The sequence below is a fragment of the Delphinus delphis genome, chromosome 2 (assembly GCF_949987515.2).
Source record: "Delphinus delphis chromosome 2, mDelDel1.2, whole genome shotgun sequence".
In the NCBI taxonomy this organism is placed as follows: domain Eukaryota; kingdom Metazoa; phylum Chordata; class Mammalia; order Artiodactyla; family Delphinidae; genus Delphinus; species Delphinus delphis.
In genome coordinates, this window is record NC_082684.1 from 42,372,727 (window position 1) to 42,396,049 (window position 23,323).

The 23,323-nt window shown below is 38.7% G+C and overlaps 1 protein-coding gene and 1 non-coding gene across 4 annotated transcripts in view; one reads left to right on the forward strand and one right to left on the reverse strand.

The window, feature by feature from the left end:
- Positions 1-23,323, reverse strand: part of DAAM1 (dishevelled associated activator of morphogenesis 1) — a 179,359-nt gene that overhangs the window by 144,015 nt on the left and 12,021 nt on the right. The window contains exon 1 of one of the 3 annotated variants that reach the window (XM_060004471.1): positions 9,851-10,228. The exons of the other annotated variants lie outside the window; for them this stretch is intronic. Within the exon in view, the coding sequence (XP_059860454.1) occupies positions 9,851-9,877 (27 nt within the window). The 5' untranslated portion in view covers positions 9,878-10,228. Of the gene's footprint in view, positions 1-9,850; positions 10,229-23,323 lie in introns of those variants that run through there. 3 annotated transcript variants of the gene reach the window in all.
- On the forward strand, positions 21,934-22,040 carry LOC132421497 (U6 spliceosomal RNA). The gene has a single exon (XR_009518741.1). It is a non-coding gene; the product is annotated as a U6 spliceosomal RNA (small nuclear RNA).

A 23,323-nucleotide genomic window follows, 5' to 3' on the forward strand; every position in this document is an offset into this window, starting at 1 on the left:
ACTCTTAAAACGTGTTTTGAGGGCTTCCCAGGTGGCGCAGTGGTTGAGAGTCTGCCTGCCAATGCAGGGGACACGGGTTGGTGCCCCGGTCCGGGAAGATCCCACATGCCGCGGAGCGGCTGGGCCCGTGAGCCACGGCCGCTGAGCCTGCGCATCCGGAGCCTGTGCTCCGCAACGGGAGAGGCCACAACAGTGAGAGGCCCGCGTACCGCAAAAAAAAAAAAAAAAAAAAGGGTTTTGTGGGGAGAAACTTATTTGGCATTCATTGCAACCCAGTGAACTATTTATAGGCAGGAAAATAGCCCTGGCCACCCATCAGGATGGAAACACCATCTAGAGCCATGGCTTCCCTGAAGAGCCTCTGACAGCTTGCTAAGAACAGAAGCCGACCCACAGGGTGGGGGAAGCCTCATTCCTTTGAATTTCAACTAAGAAGTATATCAGGCAGGTTTTATACAACCTATTTACTTTTACCAAGTTGTTAGAACTTAGGACTACACTGTTGACCACCTGTTACACAGTACATGAATGGAGAAATATTTCAACTGTATTTACTTCAAAATTGAGAGCAGAATGAATATACAAAGGGCCAGGACAAATTACAAGTAAATCTGGGTCCTCCTTTTAATCTTATTTGTATATTTTAAATCTTGGTTTTTATCTCTCTTTAAGAACCATGTGAAGTGAATTTCTAAATCAAACTCAACAAAAAAAAAACAAACACTAAATGATACACTGGTGTCAGGAAGATCTCCTCCAAACGTAATGGAAACCAAACTACAAAAAGCATCCCCTGCTCAGTGAAAACCAGGAGTGTCTTTGGCAAACATGCTAAATCAATACCTTCCACTGATGTGTAACGTGCAAAATGACACACACAGAGGAAACACCCACAGAGGACATCTTCCAAATTAGCCCACTAAACTAAGCTTCTTAGTTTCAATACTTGCTGGCTAATCAGAGCTACAAATATATATTCAGTCAAATCTTCATAAAAAAGGAATTCATTAGACTACTTCTCTAACATTTCCTAATATATAACTCAAAAAAAATCAATTGAAAATTATGGTGTTTGAGAACTCAGGGGGAAAAAAAATGGAGAGCATTCGTTCTACCAAGGGAGGGTCACTGGAGAAATAAATTACTTGAAACCAGAGGTAAATCTGAAACAAGTAACCTTTTGATCTGCAACACTTGGGGGAAGCGTGGAAGGAAGAGGTAGGCAAGGAAGACACACGGCTTATTCAGATTACAGACTGACGCGTACAGTGCGTGCTGGCTTCCAGGTGGTTCTGGGCAAAGAGAAGAATAAGGAAAAGCCATCAAGCACAGTACACATAAATATGACCCAAGCCCTGGGGAAAAAAATTTGTGTAATGAAGCCCAAATATAGGAGTGCAATCTAAAAATAACCCTTCTGCTTCTACAGCGTTATTTCCCTTTTAGCATCCGTTCAAAATGTGTGGGAAGACAAAACAGTTTAAGTTAAGTGAATTTCCAGATATCATCAAATCAAGTGATGCTCTAAACCATTTTCAACCAATAGTAAAAATGCAATTTCTCCTTCCTTTAGTTTTCTCTTCCAAGTGGGGGGAAAGGGAGGGGGACAAAGAACGATGCTGGGCAAGAATGTCATTTCTAAATTCTATGAGAGGCTGATATTATCTCTAGGTAAAATATCTTAATATCCAACTTATGTCATGGGAAACCATTAGCTCCTTGGAATTGTGTCAGTGAGAACCACTGTAATTATTTTTTTTCCATAAAGAATGATGAATAGAGGATGACAGAATGTCGACACTGTAATTACATTTTCCTATCATGCCACAAATTTAAAAGATTTCAGTATCACTGGTAGGACGTTTTCCGTCCCTTAAGATTAAAAAAAGAAAGAAGAATATGGTAAGAAAGGCCAAAATATGTTGTAATTCCAGCACTTCTTCAAAAAATATTTAAAGGGTATCTACTAGAACCAAGTTCTATGCTCCGTGCTGCCCCCAGTTGAGGTAACAGCCTTACTTCTTTTCTCCCCACTATTTAAAATTATATAACTACAATGGTAAAGCAAAAAAGAAAAAAAAAGGGAGTACCAAAGGATCCCACTACACTATATAAGAGTGCCTGCCTTTGGAGAGGTAAGGACCACCCATTCCATAGTCCTGGGTGTACACTGCGGTGCCCAGCAGTGAAGATCCTGCCCTCTTTAATCTTTCTCAACTTCTACTTCTCTTGTTAAGAAAAGGGGAAGGGAGGTTTAACCCAGGCTGGCAGATACATGGAGTGAGCATGTTAAGTTGGACCCTAATTTCAGAGAACTGAGAACCTGCTGAAATCTACTGTTACTTTTGCCTTTCTAGCACACCGATTTGATAGGGAATGACCCACCCTTGCTCCTTACACTCTTGGTGTCTCGTCCCCACCCCTCCAATCCTGCCAAAAATGTGCCAGTGCTGAGCAAAGACCTAAAATAGGACAAGTAGACTTTCTCCCTGGAATTCTAAATCTCCAGAGCCACCTGTGCTTTCCAGCTTGCATTAGGGCTACCCCATATTCTTCTGGCAAATTCTTTTTTTTTTTTTTTGGCTTAAGTTTAATTTCTTTTGCTTGCAATCAAAATAATTCTGATGCATCAACTAAAAGAAAAAGAACAAAGAAATAGCCACTTTGGTGCTACTTGGTGCCTTCTCTATGATCTTACAGAGGTGCAAACCAAGTCAGCCCAGAGAACAGCACACAAGGAAGTAGACATCAGTTCAATCCCCCCTCTACTTCGTTGAATGTTCCAGGGAACAGTCTACCACCAAATAAAAATGTCCTGCACTCCATTCTCAAACTACTTGAAAATAATAAGAGGTACCAAGTTGACCTTTCAAATGCAAAAAAAAAAAAATTATCCTCAGGCAACAAAAATATATTTTGGCATATATTCCATTAGATTCCTTGCAGTTGTTCTTAGTTGCCCCAGTGTCATAAGGCTTGAGTTTCTTGACACATAAATAAGACGGTTCAATGAGTATAAATATCAACGCACAGATACACATGAGTAATGTATTACTCTTTTAGTAGCAAGGTCTTACATTTCATAGTACTGTGCAAAATGCTTCCATGTACTCTTTCTCCTTTGATCTTCACAAGCCCCCTCTAAGTAGACAGGGAAGCCAGGCATCATAATACTCATTTTATCAAAAGAGAAATTAGAGCAAAACTCCCCGGACTCAGAGCTAGTAGTGGCAAAGCCGACCCAAGGATAGGCTCAGATCAAGATGTCTGCCCAACACACCCAGCATTCTACTGCATCCAGAATCCTAGAGCTGTATTCTATTTAGTTCCAGGGGTCCTCACTGCCTAATGGAATAAATGGGGCTATACACATCTGTGGAATAAGGTGCAGGGAGGAAGCAAAGGCAAAGAACGGAGCCCAAGTCCTATTTTGTGTTAGAGGAAAAAACATTGTTTCATCAGTGTTGCCTCACTAACCACATCGTTTTTTGGCTTCATCAAGAGAGCTATTAATTATCACTAACAGATTCATAGTAAGTATTGTTGGAAGCAAGAATGAGTGTGGTTCAAGAGGAAACCATGTAATAAACTAGTTCATCGTTCAAAACTAGGCAAGCTTATTTTCAATAGAGAATATTCAATTTTAGCACCTTTAAATGTTAACAAAAATTAAAACAAAGAAAAAACCACATTGAGCACATCTGCTCTAGAGTTAATCAATCAGCCAATTATAGTTTAAGTACTATAGGTTAAGTACTTCAGGTTAAATATAGGCGATAAAGTAAAATATATTGCTTTTGCCTTTCAAGAGCTTACGATTTAGTTACGTTCCATAACATTTAAAGGACAGAGACACCGATTCTCTGACTTCCATGAATCTCTTCCTCAGATCATTCTATCTCCTGCCAGAAGCTTCTGGTAAAACAAAATCTCAGGAGGAGAGGGCTTGAAACTTTGGTCAAATGCTTAAAATCAAGAAATTAAGTGAAGACAATACTTTTCCTTGTGGTTCAGTGATTGACAATGGAAGCCATTCTGGAAAATCCATAGCAGGAACCACTCTTGGGTCCAAACACAATCTATGGCTAACACCCAGACAAGGCAAGTGTACACATTTGGAGCAAGATGTTAGACCACAGTTAAGAATGAATAAAGGCATGGCTAAATGCAGTACCACAGTCCCTGAGGCAAAGGAGTGGGCACCAAAGGAATACTAGAAAGGCAGGATCCTGAGAACAAGAAGCCAGAGTAAGTAAGGACAGGATGAATCAGAATGCATTACAGCCAAGTTCATGGTTAAACCAAGCCTTATATGTTTATATGTTCACAAACATATAAAAGACATTGGCACTAAGTCTTAGGTAGATCTAAGATCCAGTTCTGGCCAGCAGAAATTCCAATTTCCTAGACGTTAGTCTGAGTTTTACTCTTGGAGGAAAGAGTATTATATAATAGTCTGCATACAAACTTACTGTGGACTGAAAAGAAGCCAACAGCCAACCTTCTGTGACAATGGATATGTTCTCTCTCTGCAATGTCCAACAGAGTAGTCACTAGCCACATGTGGCTAACGAGGGTCTGAAATGTGGCTACTGTAACTGTGTTCTTTTTAATGTTGGCATTTGGTAGCAATGGTGCCCAAATCAAAATTATAACTAAATTCCTCTCCAAACTTAGGCCAAGTGTGTGATGCTGAAGAGGAACTTAACACACTCCACTACCACCCCTATCACCAGCCTATCTTCAGAAACTTTGTAGGTGAGGTTGTGGGAGTTTGGTGTTTTGTTTTGTTTTCGGTTGTTTTTGCTTTTAAATGATCTTTTCTGCAGGCTGGAAAAACTTACTCCATAGCACTTAGCCAGCTCGTGGCATAGCCCCTGGGGAGACCGCCGGCATGCTGTGGGAGCATCCTGGTCCTTGTTCTATGCTGTCTTCTGGGACAAGTTCTTTCAGTTCTTGTTACAGAAGTGGCTTCACATTTTCTCCTTCGTGAAGGATCACTCATTCTCTGTTCTTTTGTTATGTTTCACACCTGCTTATCAATAGTCACATACAACTGGTCACTATTTTACTGGACAGCACAGGACATGTTTACTTAGAAGAATCGGATCGCAGACTTCCACTCATAACTACAGTTATAAGCCACACTGATACAGTCAGAAGGCCATCAAAGGTGAAAATGTCACAAAGAGATAAAAGGACGATGTTCTGTGGATAAGCTGTAATGCAGATAAATCCACTCGCACTACTGAAGATGAAGGTAGCTGTATGAAGTGCTATGGTGACTGATGGTTGATCAATCCCTACTGCCTTAGAAATCGGTCAAACACATTCCCAGGGAGCTGGTCCTGAGGCCTGGCATGTCACACAGGCTGCCTCTCTGGGTCCACTGTGGTCAGTAACAAAAAAGGCACATATACAGATTAGGAAGAGCCAGTTTTCCACCCCCTACCTGCATGAGGCAGCCTTTTTGTAGACACTTCTCTTTCTCCCAAGACCAAGTCAAACACAATGTCAGATGAACTAATGTATATCAAAGATCTGTTTTAAAAAAATTTTAACTGCTGGAAGCTCCTATCTGAGGGAGTTTGGGAAGGCATTATAAACTCTGAATCCAGTCAAAGCATTGGCTGGGCCAAAAACAAGTCAAAACAATATATATGTATTGTATATAAACTCAATTTTTTATAGCTCCAATTGAAGTCATTAAGCCAGATACATTAATTACTACAGAAATTACACAATGGGCTAGCCAAAAGAAAATACATCAACTGTTACTCTAACATTAAAGTATTCTAATGCTTCATGGAGATGTGAAGTTGACCCCTGAAATGGATGTACTTAAAAAATTTTTTTGGCCTAATCTATGACATATAGGCTTAATAAAATGGGTAGACATTTGCATGGTTGTAATAGACAGCTGTCCAAAAACCACATACCCACACTTACACATATACATTCATACCCCCAACATCATTTTAATGGAAGCAAGATATTGATTTGACAGAGGTGATATAGGATGTTGGAAGAATGTGCCTGAGATGGACAGTTTTTAATGGAGAGGAGAAAGGAACATGGGGTCCTCTCCTGATTTGGGCAAGGCATTTCAGGGAAGGACTCTGGGAAGTCAAAGGAGGTATGGCTCGAGAGTGCTCAAGGAGGAGACTGCCAGCTAAAACAGGCCTGGAGAGGCCGTAGGGACAAACACTCACCTTCTAGACACTACCTGTGTGTAGTGAGCCCCACCCAAAAGGAGAGTGACAGAGGCGCACAATGAGTGTGTTCATGAAAATCTGTAGGGAATCTACCCTTGCAACTATCATTCATAAAGTTCTGCTCTGCAAGAAGATAAACGGCAGGGGAGGGGGGTAGCCATTATTTGTCCCAGCCTGGGGCCCCCCTCTAGCTTCTAGCTTTGCAGTTACTTGAATTAAAAAAATATAACCTTCTCTGGAAAAAAAAAAAGGGGGGGGGGAACCTGAGAAAGGTGGTTATAAGAGGCGAGTCTTTGTTACAGTTTGGTTTCAGCAGCCAAAATTGCTTACTGCCAATATATGACCAAAAGTAACCAAGATAGTGGGAGTTCTCAGATCTACATATCAGAACTAAGAAACGACATTTCTTGTTGTTCCCTTCCCTGCCTACTCCCGAAGTCGGCCAGACAGGGCAAAGGAGTTGGGATCTTGTCTTTGGCTGGTGTCCTGGGCCATTTTCAAGATCTCTGGACTTGCCTGCTCACTGCCCTGGTGGAGTATGAAAGGCCTTGTTACCCTTAGCTCGGACAGGGCAAATGCAAACACCACTGCCTGGTGCAGGCCTGTAACAACAGAGAGGCTGTGGCCTGCAGAAATCCCGGTCCGGGGTAGGCCTGCCAACAGCCCGAGCCAGCTGACCAGCATCCAGTCATCGCTTCTTTTCCAAATACCAACTCAAGAAACCTTGATTCAGTCCTTGTGTTACACGCGGTGGAGAACAGCACAGAGGAAAGCACCAAGAGAATGATTTTAGAGAAACTAGTCTGGGCACAGACCAAGTACATGTTCCCATGGAATTGTTAATAACTCAGGGGTCCTTTATGTTTGTTTGAACCTTCCATGTCTAGCTGAGGAAAAGACGTATTTCTTTTCTCTCTTCAGGGAGAATAAAAAGCAGGACAGTAAAATTCCTGGTAATGTCATATCCAGTCAAACAGGAAGGTTTATAGGCTAGGGGCTGAAAGGCTTCCAGAACTACATTCAGCCTATCTGAAAATAATTTATTTCATTTTCATTTGTTTCATTTCCTCCAAAGTTACCATTCAACTCCCTACTCTTACACCCACCAAGACAAGAGGAAACATTTAGTAAACACAACAAAAACAAAGTGTTTAAGAAACACCTGAGCTATGGAAAACTGGAACCTTCATTCACTGCTGGTAGGAATATAAAGTGGCACAGCCCCTTTGGAAGACACTCTGGCAGTTCCTCAAAACGTTAAGCACAGAGTCTCCGTACGACCTAGCAATTTCATATTTAGGTATTTACCCAAGAGAACTGAAAACATATGTTCACACGAAAACTTATACATGAATGCTGACAGAAGCATTGTTCATAATAACCACAGAATGGAAACAGCCTAAATGTCCATGAATATACAAATGTGGTGTAGCCATAACATGGAATATTATTTGGCAATAAAAAAGAATTAAGGCCTGATATATGCTATGACATGGATGAAGTCTTGAAAACATTATACTAAATGAAAGAAGCCAGTCACACAAGACCACATATTTTATGACCCCATTTATATTAAACGTCCAGAAGAGGCCAATGCATAGAGACAGAAAGCAGATTAATGGTTGCCTGGGATGAAGATGGGGGTGGGGGAAGGAAAGGTACACAGATGACTGCTAATGCCTATGGAGTTCCTTTCTGGAGAGTTGAAAATGTTCTGGGATTAGATTGTGGTGATGGTTACACAACTCTGTGGATAAACAATGAACTGTGAAAAAAACCAATTAACTGTACTCTAAAATTGGTGATTTATATATGTGAAATATATCCCAGTAAAGCTGAGGAAAGAAGGAGGGAGGAAGGGAAGGAGGGAAGGAAGGAAAGAAGGAAGGAAGGAAGGAAGGAAGGAAGGAAGGAAGGAAGGAAGGAAGGGAGGAAGGAGGGAGGGAGGGAGGAAGGGAGGGAAGAAGGAAGGAATGAAAGATAACAGATCTGAAGTGAAGTGTCTCACCCAGAATGGTAATTCTTCTCAGGGTATTTTTCTTTTAACTTTTCAATCTTGCCATAACCTTAGACGCATAAGAAATTGGAAACAAAAAAAGAAGAAGAAGGAGAGAAAAGTCCCCTGCTTCCCCCATTGGTAATACCTTACATAACTATGATACATTATCAAACCCAGGAAATTGATATTGACACATTACAGTTAACTAGACTACAGATTTACCCAGATTTCTAGGGATGCCTTTAAGAAACAGTTTCTGGATAATAATCGTTCAGGTTACATTCCTACTCTTTTTACCTGAAACAGCAGTCACTCTAGATGTGATTACAGCAAATTAATCAATAATTCCAGTGACACAGATATGATTGGTGGACATTTTAACACCTCCGAGATCCGAATTTGCCTTGAGAAGAAAATGAAGTTACGATTAATGAACCATTTCCACCAAAGCACATTAACTTTGTATATACTTTGAGGGCCCTTCAAACTCATCATGTTACTCACCACGCTCTCCCCAATGCCCCACAAGGGAATCTGGTGAGCCTCTAGTGCACTGGTGATGAGCTATGGTAACTAAAGCTCTCATACAGTCTTCCCTTAGGTGGGCAATGAACTTGCAGTAAGCCATCCTAACTTATTCTGAAAGAAAACAGACTTGTTAAAGGGCTGACGGATGAGAGGGAAATATCTTCTGTTAAAGACAACAGATAGGGCTTCCCTGGTGGTGCAGTGGTTAAGAATCCGCCTGCCAATGCAGGAGACACGGGTTCAAGCCCTGGTAAGGGAAGACCCCACATGCCGCGGAGCAACTAAGCCCGTGAGCCACAACTACTGAGCCTGCACTCTACAGCCCGCGTGCCACAACTACTGAAGCCCGTGTGCCTAGAGCCAGTGCTCTGCAACAAGAGAAGCCACCATAATGAGAAGCCCACGCACTGCAATGAAGAGTAGCCTCTGCTCACCGCAACTACAGAAAAGCCCACGTTCAGCAATGAAGACCCAATGCAGCCAAAAATTAATTAATTAATTAATTTTAAAAAATCAGAGCGGAAACCAAAATTAAAAAACAAGAAGACAACAGATAGTTTCAGTTTTCCAACGTAAGACTGTCTGACAGTTTTTTTTTTTTCTTTCCTCCTTTTATTTCCTAATTCTGGACACTTCTACTTTAAGTAAAAAGTGAACTGGTCCAGAGCAAGTCACTTCAGTTTCTCAGCATCAGGCCTGTTAAAACATATGGGAAAGGAGCAGGTTGAAACTGTTGACTGAAGTGAAATGGCTGGCTTTGCCAGTTACCAGAGAAGCACCTCTGCTCGGGAGATGACCTTCCAAGGAAGGCAAGGAAGCAAAAGCAGTCTGTCAAGGGTCTGTGGGAGCAGCCAACCCAGATGAATCTGAACGGAAACACTTAACACCCCACACCCAGGCATCGTGCTGGGATCACCACAGCACCCTCTGCAAACTGTCACCAGACACTTATTCCAGCTATTCTGGATCACCTACAGCCTCAAATGTGTAAGGTAAACTGAGGTAAGCAAGTCCTAAACTCACACTGAGCTCTAGAGGGACATTTGGCTTCAGACTAACATCCCAGGCAAAAAAAAAAAAGGTAGCCCAGACCAGGTATGTTAAGTACCATATTTGGCTGATATCTTGAAGTCATGTTGATTTAATAATGATAATAGGTGACCAATGCAGAGAAATGAGCTCCAAGGTTGTCCTCTGATAGACAGCAAAATCTAGGAAAGAGATCAGAGATTCTGCTGAGACAATGGTTAAAATCAGGACAAAGTAAAGCACGCCACAAACACAGCGTGGGGAGAAGGCATCACACAGCACAGGAAGAAGAGAAAGAAAACTGTCTTCTGCCCAAAGCATCACTCGTTACTGTTTTAAAATAAAATTAAGTTAAAAAGAAAAAGCCTCACCATCCCTCCACCCACCCCAAACAGTAAAAGAAGCCCACACCCAAACAAGACAAATATTTACAAATATGTACACCGTATAACCTTTTATTCAAGGGTAGAAATAGATTTGAGTTCCCTGGTATTACAATGTGAACAATTTTTCTTTCCATATAAGTATCTGCTGAACTCAGAGCTGGTGGTGGTATCAGCTTACATCCTCCACTGTCCTATGAATAGCAGCTCGGGTAAGGGGATGAAGAGTGGCCTGCAAGTTGCACAACAGTGGTCCTTATCTTGGCTCCAGTGTTAACTAATAGGGTAACCTCAAAACACGGTGTATAAAATGGGCAGGTAGGATTATCGGTGGTTTTCAATTTTAAAAATCTGTGAAACCCTTTATCTAAATGAAACCTCATGGAGAACCGCAGTATATAGAAGAGTTTGAAGTAGACTGGCTGGTTAAACCTGGAAGGGCTGTGGGACAAGGGGGGCTCCCCTTGAGGCACCTCCTGGAATTGGGACTCCACAGCACACAGAATGGAAACCACTGATGAGGTCCCTTAAAACAAAAATTCAATCCTACGTAAACTAAAACCAAGAAAAAAAAGACAAAGTAATATAGAATAATGATTTCTGGGGATTGGGGATGGGGTGGGGGAGGGGGAGGGGGCTGGAAGTATTACAAGAGTCTTTCATTCAGAAGCATGTAAATGTTTCATATGTATGTATGCCCACTTCTCCAAATGAATTTATATACTGTGATTAATAAAACTGAAATTCATTGAAAGTGTTACTGAATTCAGAGTCATCTATAATACAGAATCTATAATTTTTTTTTAATTAAAAAGGAACCATCACGTTGGGAACCACTGCTAAAAAGGAGGCAACAATATTCCACTTGAATTAAACAATATAAGTAAACTTCCTTAAAAAAAACTTAGAGTGGCCTTTTATATTTTAATGACTCTACTATCCACAATGTCAAACTAGTTAGAATTCCTTGTCTGTTAGCTGTGGCTACTAGAATGTTGCTTTGAGATGGATTCTGAAGCCATGTCCAGGCTGGGTAGGAAAAGAAATGTCCCATTAGGTAAGCATTAGATAAACACTGTCTGCCATGACTGTGGAGGGATAGGAGGTAGGGGAAGGGACATGTGTATCTGACATCCAGGGCTGTGTCAGATAATCATCTAGGATGTGATGGTAGTGGAGACCTGAGTTATAACTCTGATTCTGTCATTACACTAAACTTATTACTAGGCAAATTACTCGTTCCAGTAATTTTGCCAGATCTAAAAAGGAGTCATCCTGACTTCTGATGCAGAACTCTTAGGGTCAACTCAGACAGTGAATGTTACACCCCTTTAAAAGCCACTAGGGACAAAACTGTCACAGAACTCGTGAGCTAATCCAAACCTCACATTTTACACGTGAGGAAATTGAAACCCAAGAAACTGTGGGCCAAAATGACACAGTAGACAGCAGGCTAAAGAATCCACATTTCCCTGCTGGAGAGTTTTCTACAATGTGAGCCATAATACACGGTTTGAAACTTTGACTTAATTACTTGTATTAGTTCTCCTTGGGACAATTGATAATTTAAAGGCTTTCTGTCTGATATTACTTTTAAAAATTCTCACTTCAAAAAAGTTCACGCCTCTCAACTAGATGATTGTACTAAATAAATTATAGCATTATTGCTATAATATGGACATATACTTTGTCACTTTTAAGCCTAGGTATTAAAACTGTTTCTTCAAAAGAACAAAACAAGATAAATAATACATTTGAAAATCTCAATAAACACAAACCAAATAACAGTTGAGAATTAATGATGTTATATCTTACAAACCGTCAACGCTTTACCCACTTAGGCCAAGTCCCTTTAAAAAATAAAACCTACATAAAGAAAGTTACAAAATGTGAGTCCATCAATCATATAATCCACCCAAAACTTTTTTTTTTAATTATTATTTATTTATTATTTATTTTTGGCTGTGTTGGGTCTTCGTTTCTGTGCGAGGGCTTTCTCTAGTTGTGGCAAGCAGGGGCCACTCTTCTTTGCGATGCGCAGGCCTCTCACCATCGCGGCCTCTATTGTTGCAGAGCACAGGCTCCAGACGCGCAGCCTCAGTAGTTGTGGCTCACGGGCCTAGTTGCTCCGCAGCATGTGGGATCTTCCCAGACCAGGGTTCGAACCCGTGTCCCCTGCATTGGCAGGCAGATTCTCAACCACTGCGCCACCAGGGAAGCCCCCATCCAAAACTTTTATAAGAAGAATTAACAGGGAATGGCTAATCAGAAAATGACAGAGCAGTCTTTTATATATATATATATTTTAAACTAAATTTATTTACTTATTTATTTTTATTTTTGGCTGCGTTGGGTCTTTGTTGCTACACATGGGCTTTCTCTAGTTGCGGCGAGTGGGGGCTACTCTTCGTGGACGTGCGCGGGCTTCTCACTGGGTGGCTTCTCTTGTTGCAGAGCACGGGCTCTAGGCGCATGGGCTCTAGGCGCACAGGCTTCAGTAGTTGTAGCACTCGGGCTCAGTAGTTGTGGCTCGTGGGCTCTAGAACGCAGGCCCAGTAGTTGTGGCGCACAGGTTTAGTTGCTCCGCTGCATGTGGGATCTTCCTGGAGCAGGGCTTGAACCCGTGTCCCCTGCATTGGCAGGTGGATTCTTAACCACTGCACCACAACGGAAGCCCTATATTTTTAAACATTAACTATCGATAGAAAAGTATGTTTGAATAATTTTAGCCTAGGATTTTATCGGCCACAGAATAAAAGATTTTATAAACTCTATTCTGTTTCATATTAAAGATATTTCACAAGATTTTGCCATTGCAAATCAATAAAACATGATAGAAAATTAAGACAAAACATCTCATAGTCCATTTTACATTAGAGGTGTCATTTGTCCACAGAATGTGCAAGTGAAGGGTCTGATTCTTTACTTAGAAAGGCTTTGGTACTCTCGGAAATTCTGTTCCATCAGTCAATTTATAATGAATCAAAACACTTGTGATCGGAATGGTGCCTAGGAACTAACTAATGAGCTGGGGAGAAATATCCTTTTCTAGGCTAGGACGTCATGAATTGATGTTTCAAGGAGGAGAATGCAAAAGTGACCTTCTCCCCTAGATCTTAGTCCTTACTCCAGAGAATCCTTTCATAATAACCTCTATACCACTGGGTCAAACCATGTTTCCCAAACAAACACACAGGGACTACCTGCCAACACTTGCCTTACCAGAAAGCTCCATAGAATGTGTTGTGCATTTTGTTCGTTTGTTACTTCTTGAACAAAGATGGACAGCCACAGTGCCTCAAAGCAGAGTTCCAGAAAAAATATGTCAACAGAACCATAATAATTCTGAATAGGTGGTCTTCTCTAAAATGTGCTGGGATGTACTAGGAAACTCAGCGTGACATTCTATCACGGGTTACCATAACTATCTAAAATTAGTTTCAAAACACAAACCTCTCTCTCAATGCTTGGAAGAGAATTTTTTTTTTCTGTTTAAATTAAAACAAACCTAAAGTGCTTAAATGTAGGAGAGAAGCCACATTCCCACAATACTGATTTATGATATATCGACATGAAGACAATCAGACTGTGATGAGTACAGCATTATTGTAACATTAGGTGCTGTACAGGCAATGCCTTAAATATTTTAGCTAAGCAGCTGAGTATCTGTTTTGCGACACCATATATAAACAAAAAGAATTGGGTATAACATTTCTTTAATCGCATAAACCATTCTAATGTAAACTTCTGCCTCCCTCCTCATAATATTTGGATTATTTCATTGTTCTACCTCCTATTCTTCCAAACATCTTCAGTCCAATGGAAAAACTACATATCATCTCCCTTGTTCTCTCTGCCTTCAGAAAAGCCTTCTGTATTAGTCTCACTATCAGCAGAAAAACCACTTACAGTAAGAAACCACTGAGCCAAACTCCAGGAACTGCAAATTGGCCACAAAATGGCAGGAGTTGACCTAAGGTTTCCCTTCAGATAATGAGGAAAGGGCTTGTTAACATAATTAATTATGCAAATCTGTAGCCAGAGACAGTTAATCACAGAGAAATACTTCAGGTCACTTTAAAATGCGCCTTGAGATCTCTTAAGTTTTCTGCTAAGGGGTTCCATGATTATTTATACATTTGTGTAAAGTCCTTGTGGCTTCATATTTGCATTGCTAATTAATCTCTTTTATGATCTCTTCAAAACACTGGGATTTAAATAGAAAATGGGCAAATAGACCATTTGAGAAAGGAAAAACACAAATGGCCTAGAGAAAAAAGTTCTGTTTAACAAATTTTTTAACTACAAATTAAAATACAATATGATAGCATTTGTCAGTTGTTACAGATAATTGTAAGATAATGATATTCACAGCATAGACATGAAATGAAAGACACTTTAATATCTTGATTCAGCATCAACCGGCAAAACCTTTCTTGAGGACAATTTGGCGGTACTTAATAAAAAACTTTAAAATTATATACCTTTTGACCCATTTATTTCATTTCTAAGAAATATATCCTAAGAAAATAATCTGAAAAAGAAAAAAAAGTTCATAATAGTTTTTAATGGGAAGACATTAGGAAAATGATAACCCTATACTGCACATAAAATGGATATAAATGCTGTCATCTAAGAAGTTTACTGAAAATTTTAATAACCTCACACCCATTAGGACAGCGATTCAAAAAAGAAACAAAACAGAAAATAAATATTGCAAGGATGTGCACTTTTGTTGGTGGGAATGTAAAATGGTAGAGCTGCTAGGGAAGAGAGAACTACCATATGATTCAGGCCCTGGGTATATCCCACCTCTGGGTATATATCCAAAAAAATTGAAACATGGTCTCAAAGTGATATTTTCACACCCATGGTCATAGCAGCATTATTAACAATAGCCAAAAGTTGGAAGCAATAAATAAATGTTTCAATTCTGATTTCCAATATGATTTGTATATTAAACAAATTTCGCTGGAGTCTTCAATATTATTATTAATAGGGTCAAAATGTCCTGAAATGGAAAAGTTTGAGAATGTGCTGGGCCAGACTATTTCACAACTCTGTAGGGGTAGGAATTAACTTGTAAAAAAACACACAGTAATGTAATGGCTTTTATCTATAAGGAAGCAAATGGATTTTGTCTGGCAGAGATAAAATTGATTTATGTAAATGTATGAAAGAAAATATTACATTGTATAGCCCTTTAGGATATTAATCAGTTTTGTATCCACTAGCAAATTTATTCCAGCATTTCTGATTGTGGCTGTTTGGATGGATTGATAGACAGACAGACAGACATATATATGCTCTTCAAATTCTCATTTGAACTGGTCTTGACAGCTTACTGATTCCTTCACTAATTAATAAGTTAAATAAAAATTGTTGACATGTTTATTTTATAATTGTGAGAATCTTACTTTTTAAACTCTTTGAAAATTATTCTTTTAACATTAACTATCTACAAACAGATCAGTTTCTGCATTACAGGCCATAAGACTAACCAAACCAGAGAGTTTAATAATTAATAACCTTCTAAAACAGAAAGCACCAGGCCCAGATGGGTTCACTGGTAAATTCTACCAAATATTTAAGGAAAAAATTATACCAGTTCTCTACAATCTCTTTCAGAGGATATAAGCAGAGGGAATACTTCCTAACTCTTTTTATGAGACCAGCATTACACTAATAGCAAAACCAAAGATATTTAAAAAAAGATAACTACAGACCAATATTGCTCATGAACATAAATGCAAAAATCCTCAACAAAATATTAGCAGACTGAATCCAACATGTATAAAGAATTATACACCAAAAGGAAGTGGGATTTATCCCAGGTAAGCAAATCACATGATAATATCAATAGATGCAGGAAAAGTATTTGACAAAATTCAACACTCATGCATGATAAAAACTTGCAGTGAACGAGGGATAGGAGAACTTTCTCGACTTGGTAAAAACTACCTACAAAAAAACAGTCTGCAAGATACAAGGTTAATAATAAAAGTAAATTGCTTTCCTATATACCAAAAATGAAGGAGTGGAAAGTGAAATTAAAAACAACACTATTTACATTAGCATCCCAAAAATGAAATACTTAGGTATTCATGTACAAAAAATGTACAAGATCTATATGGGGAAACTACAAAACTCTAGTGAATGAAATGAGAGAAGAATTAAATAAATGGAGAGATACTCCATGTTCATGGATAACACTCAATATTGTCAAGATGTCAGTTCTTCCCAACTTGCCACACCCATTTGTTTACATATTGTCTGTGGCTGCTTTTCCTACAATGATAGAGTTGAATAGTTGACAGGGTCAGCATGGCCTACAAAGCCTAAAGTATTTACTATCTGGCCTTTTACAGAAAAATTTTGTATGCCCCATTCTAAGTTATGCTCTTAATTAAGCTTTTACTTTTCTCAACCAAATACTATTTTTCCTCCAAAATAAAATTTCAACTAGACAGCCTCTTCTACTTTCCTTCAATGGCAGTCTTATAAAATTGTTCTCTTAAAACAATATTGTTACATGTTTTTAAATAGAATATTCCAATGGTTAGGATTTAAATTATACATCACCTTCTTTGAGGCCAAAGGACTTGTCTTTGGAGAGCCTACAGATATGAAATAACTAGCAAAGTCCTATTAAAGAAAAGCAGTTATTTCATGATCTTCACAATTTAAAAATCTGGTTATTCAATTAAGAAAATGGGAATACGAACATACATATCAATAATTACCTTAAATGTAAATGGACTAAATGCTCCCACCAAAAGACACAGATTGGCTGAATGGATACAAAAACAAGACCCATATATTTGCTGTCTACAAGAGACCACTTCAGACATAGAGACACATATAGACTGAAAGTAAGGGGACGGAAAAAGATATGTCATGCAAATGGAAACCACAAGAAAGCTGGAGTAGCAATTCTCATATCAGACAAACTAGACTTTAAAATAAAGACTATTAGAAGAGACAAAGAAGGACACTACATAATGATCAAGGGATCGATCCAAGGAGAAGATATATAACAATTGTAAATATTTATGCACCCAACATTGGAGCACCTCAATACATAAGGCAAATACTAACAGCCATAAAAGGGGAAATCGACAGTAACACATTCATAGTAGGGGACTTTAACACCCCACTTTCACCAATAGACAGATCATCCAAAATGAAAATAAATAAGGAAACACAAGCTTTAAATGATACATTAAACAAGATGGGCTTAATTGATATTTATAGGACATTCCATCCCAAAATAACAGAATACACATTTTTCTCAACTGCTCATGGAACATTCTCCAGGATAGATCATATCTTGGGTCACAAATCAAGCCTTGGTAAATTTAAGAAAATTGAAATTGTATCAAATATCTTTTCTGACCACAACGCTATGAGACTAGATATCAATTACAGGAAAAGATCTGTAAAAAATACAAACACATGGAGGCTAAACAATACACTACTTAATAACCAAGTGATCACTGAAGAAATCAAAGAGGAAATCAAAAAATACCTAGAAACAAATGACAATGGAGACACAACGACCCAAAATCTATGGGATGCAGCAAAAGCAGTTCTAAGAGGGAAGTTTATAGCAATACAATCCTACCTTAAGAAACAGGAAACATCTCGAATAAACAACCTAACCTTGCACCTCAAGTAATTAGAGAAAGAAGAACAAAAAAACCCCAAAGTTAGCAGAAGGAAAGAAATCATAAAAATCAGATCAGAAATAAACGAAAAAGAAATGAAGGAAACGATAGCAAAGATCAATAAAACTAAAAGGTGGTTCTTTGAGAAGATAAGCAAAATTGATAAACCATTAGCCAGACCCATCAAGATAAAAAGGGAGAAGACTCAAATCAATAGAATTAGAAATGAAAAAGGAGAAGTAACAACTGACACTGCAGAAATACAAAAGATCATGAGAGATTACTACAAGCAACTCTATGCCAATAAAATGGACAACCTGGAAGAAATGGACAAATTCTTAGAAAGGCACAACCTGCCAAGACTGAATCAAGAAGAAACAGAAAATATGAACAGACCAATCACAAGCACTGAAATTGAAACTGTGATTAAAAATCTTCCAACAAACAAAAGCCCAGAACCAGATGGCTTCACAGGTGAATTCTATCATTTAGAGAAGAGCTAACACCTATCCTTCTCAAATTCTTCCAAAATATAGCAGAGGGAGGAACACTCCCAAACTCATTCTACGAGGCGGCCGTCACCCTGATACCAAAACCAGACAAGGATGTCACAAAGAAAGAAAACTACAGGCCAATATCACTGATGAACACAGATGCAAAAATCCTCAACAAAATACTAGCAAACAGAATCCAACAGCACATTAAACGGATCATACACCATGATCAAGTGGGGTTTATCCCAGGAATGCAAGGATTCTTCAATATATGCAAATCAATCAACGTGATACACCATATTAAAAAATTGAAGGAGAAAAACCATATGATCATCTCAACAGATGCAGAGAAAGCTTTCGACAAAATTCAACACCCACTTATGATAAAAACCCTCCAGAAAGTAGACATAGAGGGAACTTTCCTCAACATAATAAAGGCCATATATGACAAACCCACAGCCAACGTCATCCTCAATGGTGAAAAACTGAAAGCATTTCCACTAAGATCAGGAACAAGACAAGGTTGCCCACTCTCACCACTCTTATTCAACATAGTTTTGGAAGTTTTAGCCACAGCAACCAGAGAAGGAAAAGAAAGAAAAGGAATCCAAATCGGAAAAGAAGTAAAGCTGTCACTGTTTGCAGATGACATGATACTATACATAGAGAATCCTAAAGATGCTACCAGAAAACTACTAGAGCTAATCAATGAATTTGGTAAAGTAGCAGGATACAAAATTAATGCACAGAAACCTCTGGCATTCCTATACACTAAGGATGAAAAATCTGAAAGTGAAATCAAGAAAACACTCCCATTTACCATTGCAACAAAAAGAATAAAATATCTAGGAATAAACCTACCTAAGGAGACAAAGACCTGTATGCAGAAAATTATAAGATACTGATGAAAGAAATTAAAGATGATACAAATAGATGGAGAGATATACCATGTTCTTGGATTGGAAGAATCAACATTGTGAAAATGACTCTACTACCCAAAGCAATCTACAGATTCAATGCAATCCCTATCAAACTACCACTGGCATTTTTCACAGAACTAGAACAAAAAATTTCACAATTTGTATGGAAACACCAAAGACCCCGAATAGCCAAAGCAATCTTGAGAACGAAAAACGGAGCTGGAGGAGTCAGGCTCCCTACTTCAGACTATACTACAAAGCTACAGTAATCAAGACAGTATCGTACTGGCACAAAAACAGAAAGATAGATCAATGGAACAGGATAGAAAGCCCAGAGATAAACCCATGCACATATGGTCACCTTATCTTTGATAATGGAGGCAGGAATGTACAGTGGAGAAAAGACAGCCCCTTCAATAAGTGGTGCTGGGAAAACTGGACAGGTACATGTAAAAGTATGAGATTAGATCACTCCCTAACACCATACACAAAAATAAGCTCAGAGCTTCCCTGGCGGCACAGTGGTTGAGAGTCCGCCTGCCTATGCAGGGGACACGGGTTCGTGCCCCGGTCTGGGAAGATCCCACATGCCGCGGAGCGTCTGGGCCCATGAGCCATGGCCGCTGAGCCTGTGTGTCCAGAGCCTGTGCTCCACAACGGGAGAGGCCACAACAGTGAGAGAGGCCCACGTACAGCAAAAAAAAAAAAAAAAAAAAAAAAAAAAGCTCAAAATGGATTAAAGACCTAAATGTAAGGCCAGAAACTACCAAACTCTTAGAGGAAAACATAGGCAGAACACTCTGACATACATCACAGCAAGATCCTTTTTGACCCACCTCCAAGAGAAATGGAAATAAAAGCAAAAATAAACAAATGGGACCTAATGAAACTTAAAAGCTTTTGCACAGCAAAGGAAACCATAAACAAGATGAAAAGACAACCCTCAGAATGGGAGAAAATATTTGCAAATGAAGCAACTGACAAAGGATTAATCTCCAAAATTTAGAAGCAGCTCATGCAGCTCAATAACAAAAAAACAAACAACCCAATCCAAAAATGGGCAGAAGACCTAAATAGATATTTCTCCAAAGAAGATATACAGACTGCCAACAAACACATGAAAGAATGCTCATCATCATTAATCATTAGAGAAATGCAAATCAAAACTACAATGAGATATCATCTCACACCAGTCAGAACGGCCATCATCAAAAAAATCTAGAAACAATAAATGCTGGAGAGGGTGTGGAGTAAAGGGAACCCTCTTGCACTGTTGGTGGGAATGTAAATTGATACAGCCACTGTGGAGAACAGTATGGCGGTTCCTTAAAAAACTACAAATAGAACTACCATATGACCCAGCAATCCCACTACTGGGCATATACCCTGAGAAAACCATAATTCAAAAAGAGTCATGTACCAAAATGTTCATTGCAGCTCTATTTTCAATAGCCCAGAGATGGAAACAACCTAAGTGTCCATCATTGGATGAATGGATAAAGAAGATGTGGCATATATATACAATGGAATATTACTCAGCCATAAAAAGAAACGAAATTGAGCTATTTGTAATGAGGTGGATAGACCTAGAGTCTGTCATACAGAGTGAAGTAAGTCAGAAAGAGAAAGACAAATACGGTATGCTAACACATATATATGGAATTTAAGAAAAAAAATGTCATGAAGAACCTAGGGGTTAGACAGGAATAAAGACTTGAGGATATGGGGAGGGGAAAGGTAAGCTGTGACAAAGTGAGAGAGAGGCATGGACATACATACACTACCAAACATAAAATAGATAGCTAGTGGGAAGCAGCCGCATAGCACAGGGAGATCAGCTCGGTGCTTTGTGACCGCCTGGAGGGGTGGGATAGGGAGGGTGGGAGGGAGGGAGACGCAAGAGGGAAGAGATATGGGAACATATGTATATGTATAACTGATTCACTTTGTTATAAAGTAGAAACTAACACACCATTGTAAAGCAATTATACTCCAATAAAGATGTAAAAATAATAATAATAAAATAAATAAAAAAATAAAAATCTGGTTATTTTCCAAAACTAACACTGAAATACCTTCCTCCTCAAAAAAAAATTTTTTTTTCCTTTTATGGAAGCTAAAACTCTACTTAACAAAAACACTTAGGCTGAAGGACTAAACAAATCCAAGTATCACTTAATGAATCTGTATATGGTATATTTTTCACAAGAATTTAAACTGCACTAATTCACTCACTTTAAGTATATAACACTTAGACTGCTCTCAATAACAGGAATCTGAAAAACCTAACATACTTGCTCTACTCCCAAATATATCTCTAAATATCTATACACACATGCATCTAGTAAACTATATCTACACATTCTGTTTACCAAATAAGCTTTTCTACCTCTAGTGACCAGATAGGTCCATGGCATCAATTACTTTCATCTTAACAAATTTAAAGGAAAAAGGGGAAACAGAGATATTGTACCATGAGGGCCAGACTGAAGGAAATGTTATAGAACAAATAATCCAGTTCTTTTCACAAGTAAGTTTCAAGGAAAAATACTACATGGGATTTAACGAGGTTTAACGGACATTAAAAAAAAATTCAGTGTATGAACCTTATTGGAATTCTCAGTTGAACACTTTTTAAAAAATCAACAGTAAATTTGAAAATTGATGAAATGTTTGGTAATTTTAAAGAAATAATACAGTGCTCGCTTTGGCAGCACGTATACTAAAATTGGAACGATACAGAGAAGATTAGCATGGCCCCTGTGCAAGAATGACACGCAAGTTCGTGAAGCGTTCCATATTTTTAAATGGCTGTGCAGTTCTCTAGGCATCAATTTTAAAGATTATAACTTCACTTTATCACAATCAAACTTCTCAGACATACTTAGAACTATTTGTGGATATTCTTTTCTGTTTAATTTGTATGTGTTCATTCATGTAGTAGTGCTACAATGTTTGAATTGTAGTGGCTTTATAGTAAGTTATATAGCTGCATGCTAATTAACAGATACTCAACTTCTAATAAAATGTATTACTTGTAAAAAAAAAAAGAAATAATACAAATTATTTTAGGTATGATAATAACATTTCATTTATGTTTTTAAAGAGAGTCCTGATTTTTTTGGACATAAACTAAATACTAAAATATTTACAGATGAGATTATAAAATGTCTCGAATTTACTTCAAAATAAGCCCAGAGTTGATGGAAAGTAGTTGGCAGAAGAAATGAAAGATTAGTCATGAACTGATAACTGGTGAAGCTGTGGGTATATGGAGGATTCTCATATTAGCTATATTAGTCATTCTATGTGCTGGTGTGTAGGAACTTTTAATAACAAAACTTTTTTTTAATCTTCATTTTCACTCTACTTGAAAAAAGAAAAGCAGGAATGGAAAGCAATAAATCTGAGGGGGAGGTATCTTAAAAAGACAGAGGGCGTCCTGAAGCATACTTGTGAAGTGTCATCCATTTTGGGATTTTGGATTTTTCACCTTAATAATCATCAGCAGTATATTAGCATAATTTCTGTTATCTGGTATGAAAGGCAGAACTTTAAATGATGCCCCATAACCTTTTGAGGGTGAGTGGAACCTATGAATATGATGAGCTATCACTCTTGTGATTATGTTCTATTATATGGTCAAAGGGAGATTATCTTGGGTGGGCCTGACCAAATCTGATGAGACCTTAAAATCACCCACTTCTCTGGCTGATTGAAGAAGACGCCTAGAAGAAGAAATCAAACATCCTAGAAGAAACCAAACATCCTTGTGTGAACTTCCAGTGTAGGCCCATGTGGCATAAAATGTAGGTTGCCCCTAGGAGCTAAAAGCAGTCTCTGGCCAACAGCTAGGAGTATTCAGTCCTATAGTCACAAGGCAATAAATTCTGCCAACAACCAGAGAGCTTGGAGGAATCCTCTGAACCCCAGATGAGAACTGCAGCCTTGGCTGACCCGTGAGTTTTGCCCTGGAGACACCCTGAGCAGAGAGCCTAGCCACAGCATGCCCAGACTCCTGACCTGGTGGTGTTTTAAGCCGCTAAATTTGTGGTAATTCATTATGCAGCAATAAAACTAATATGTCT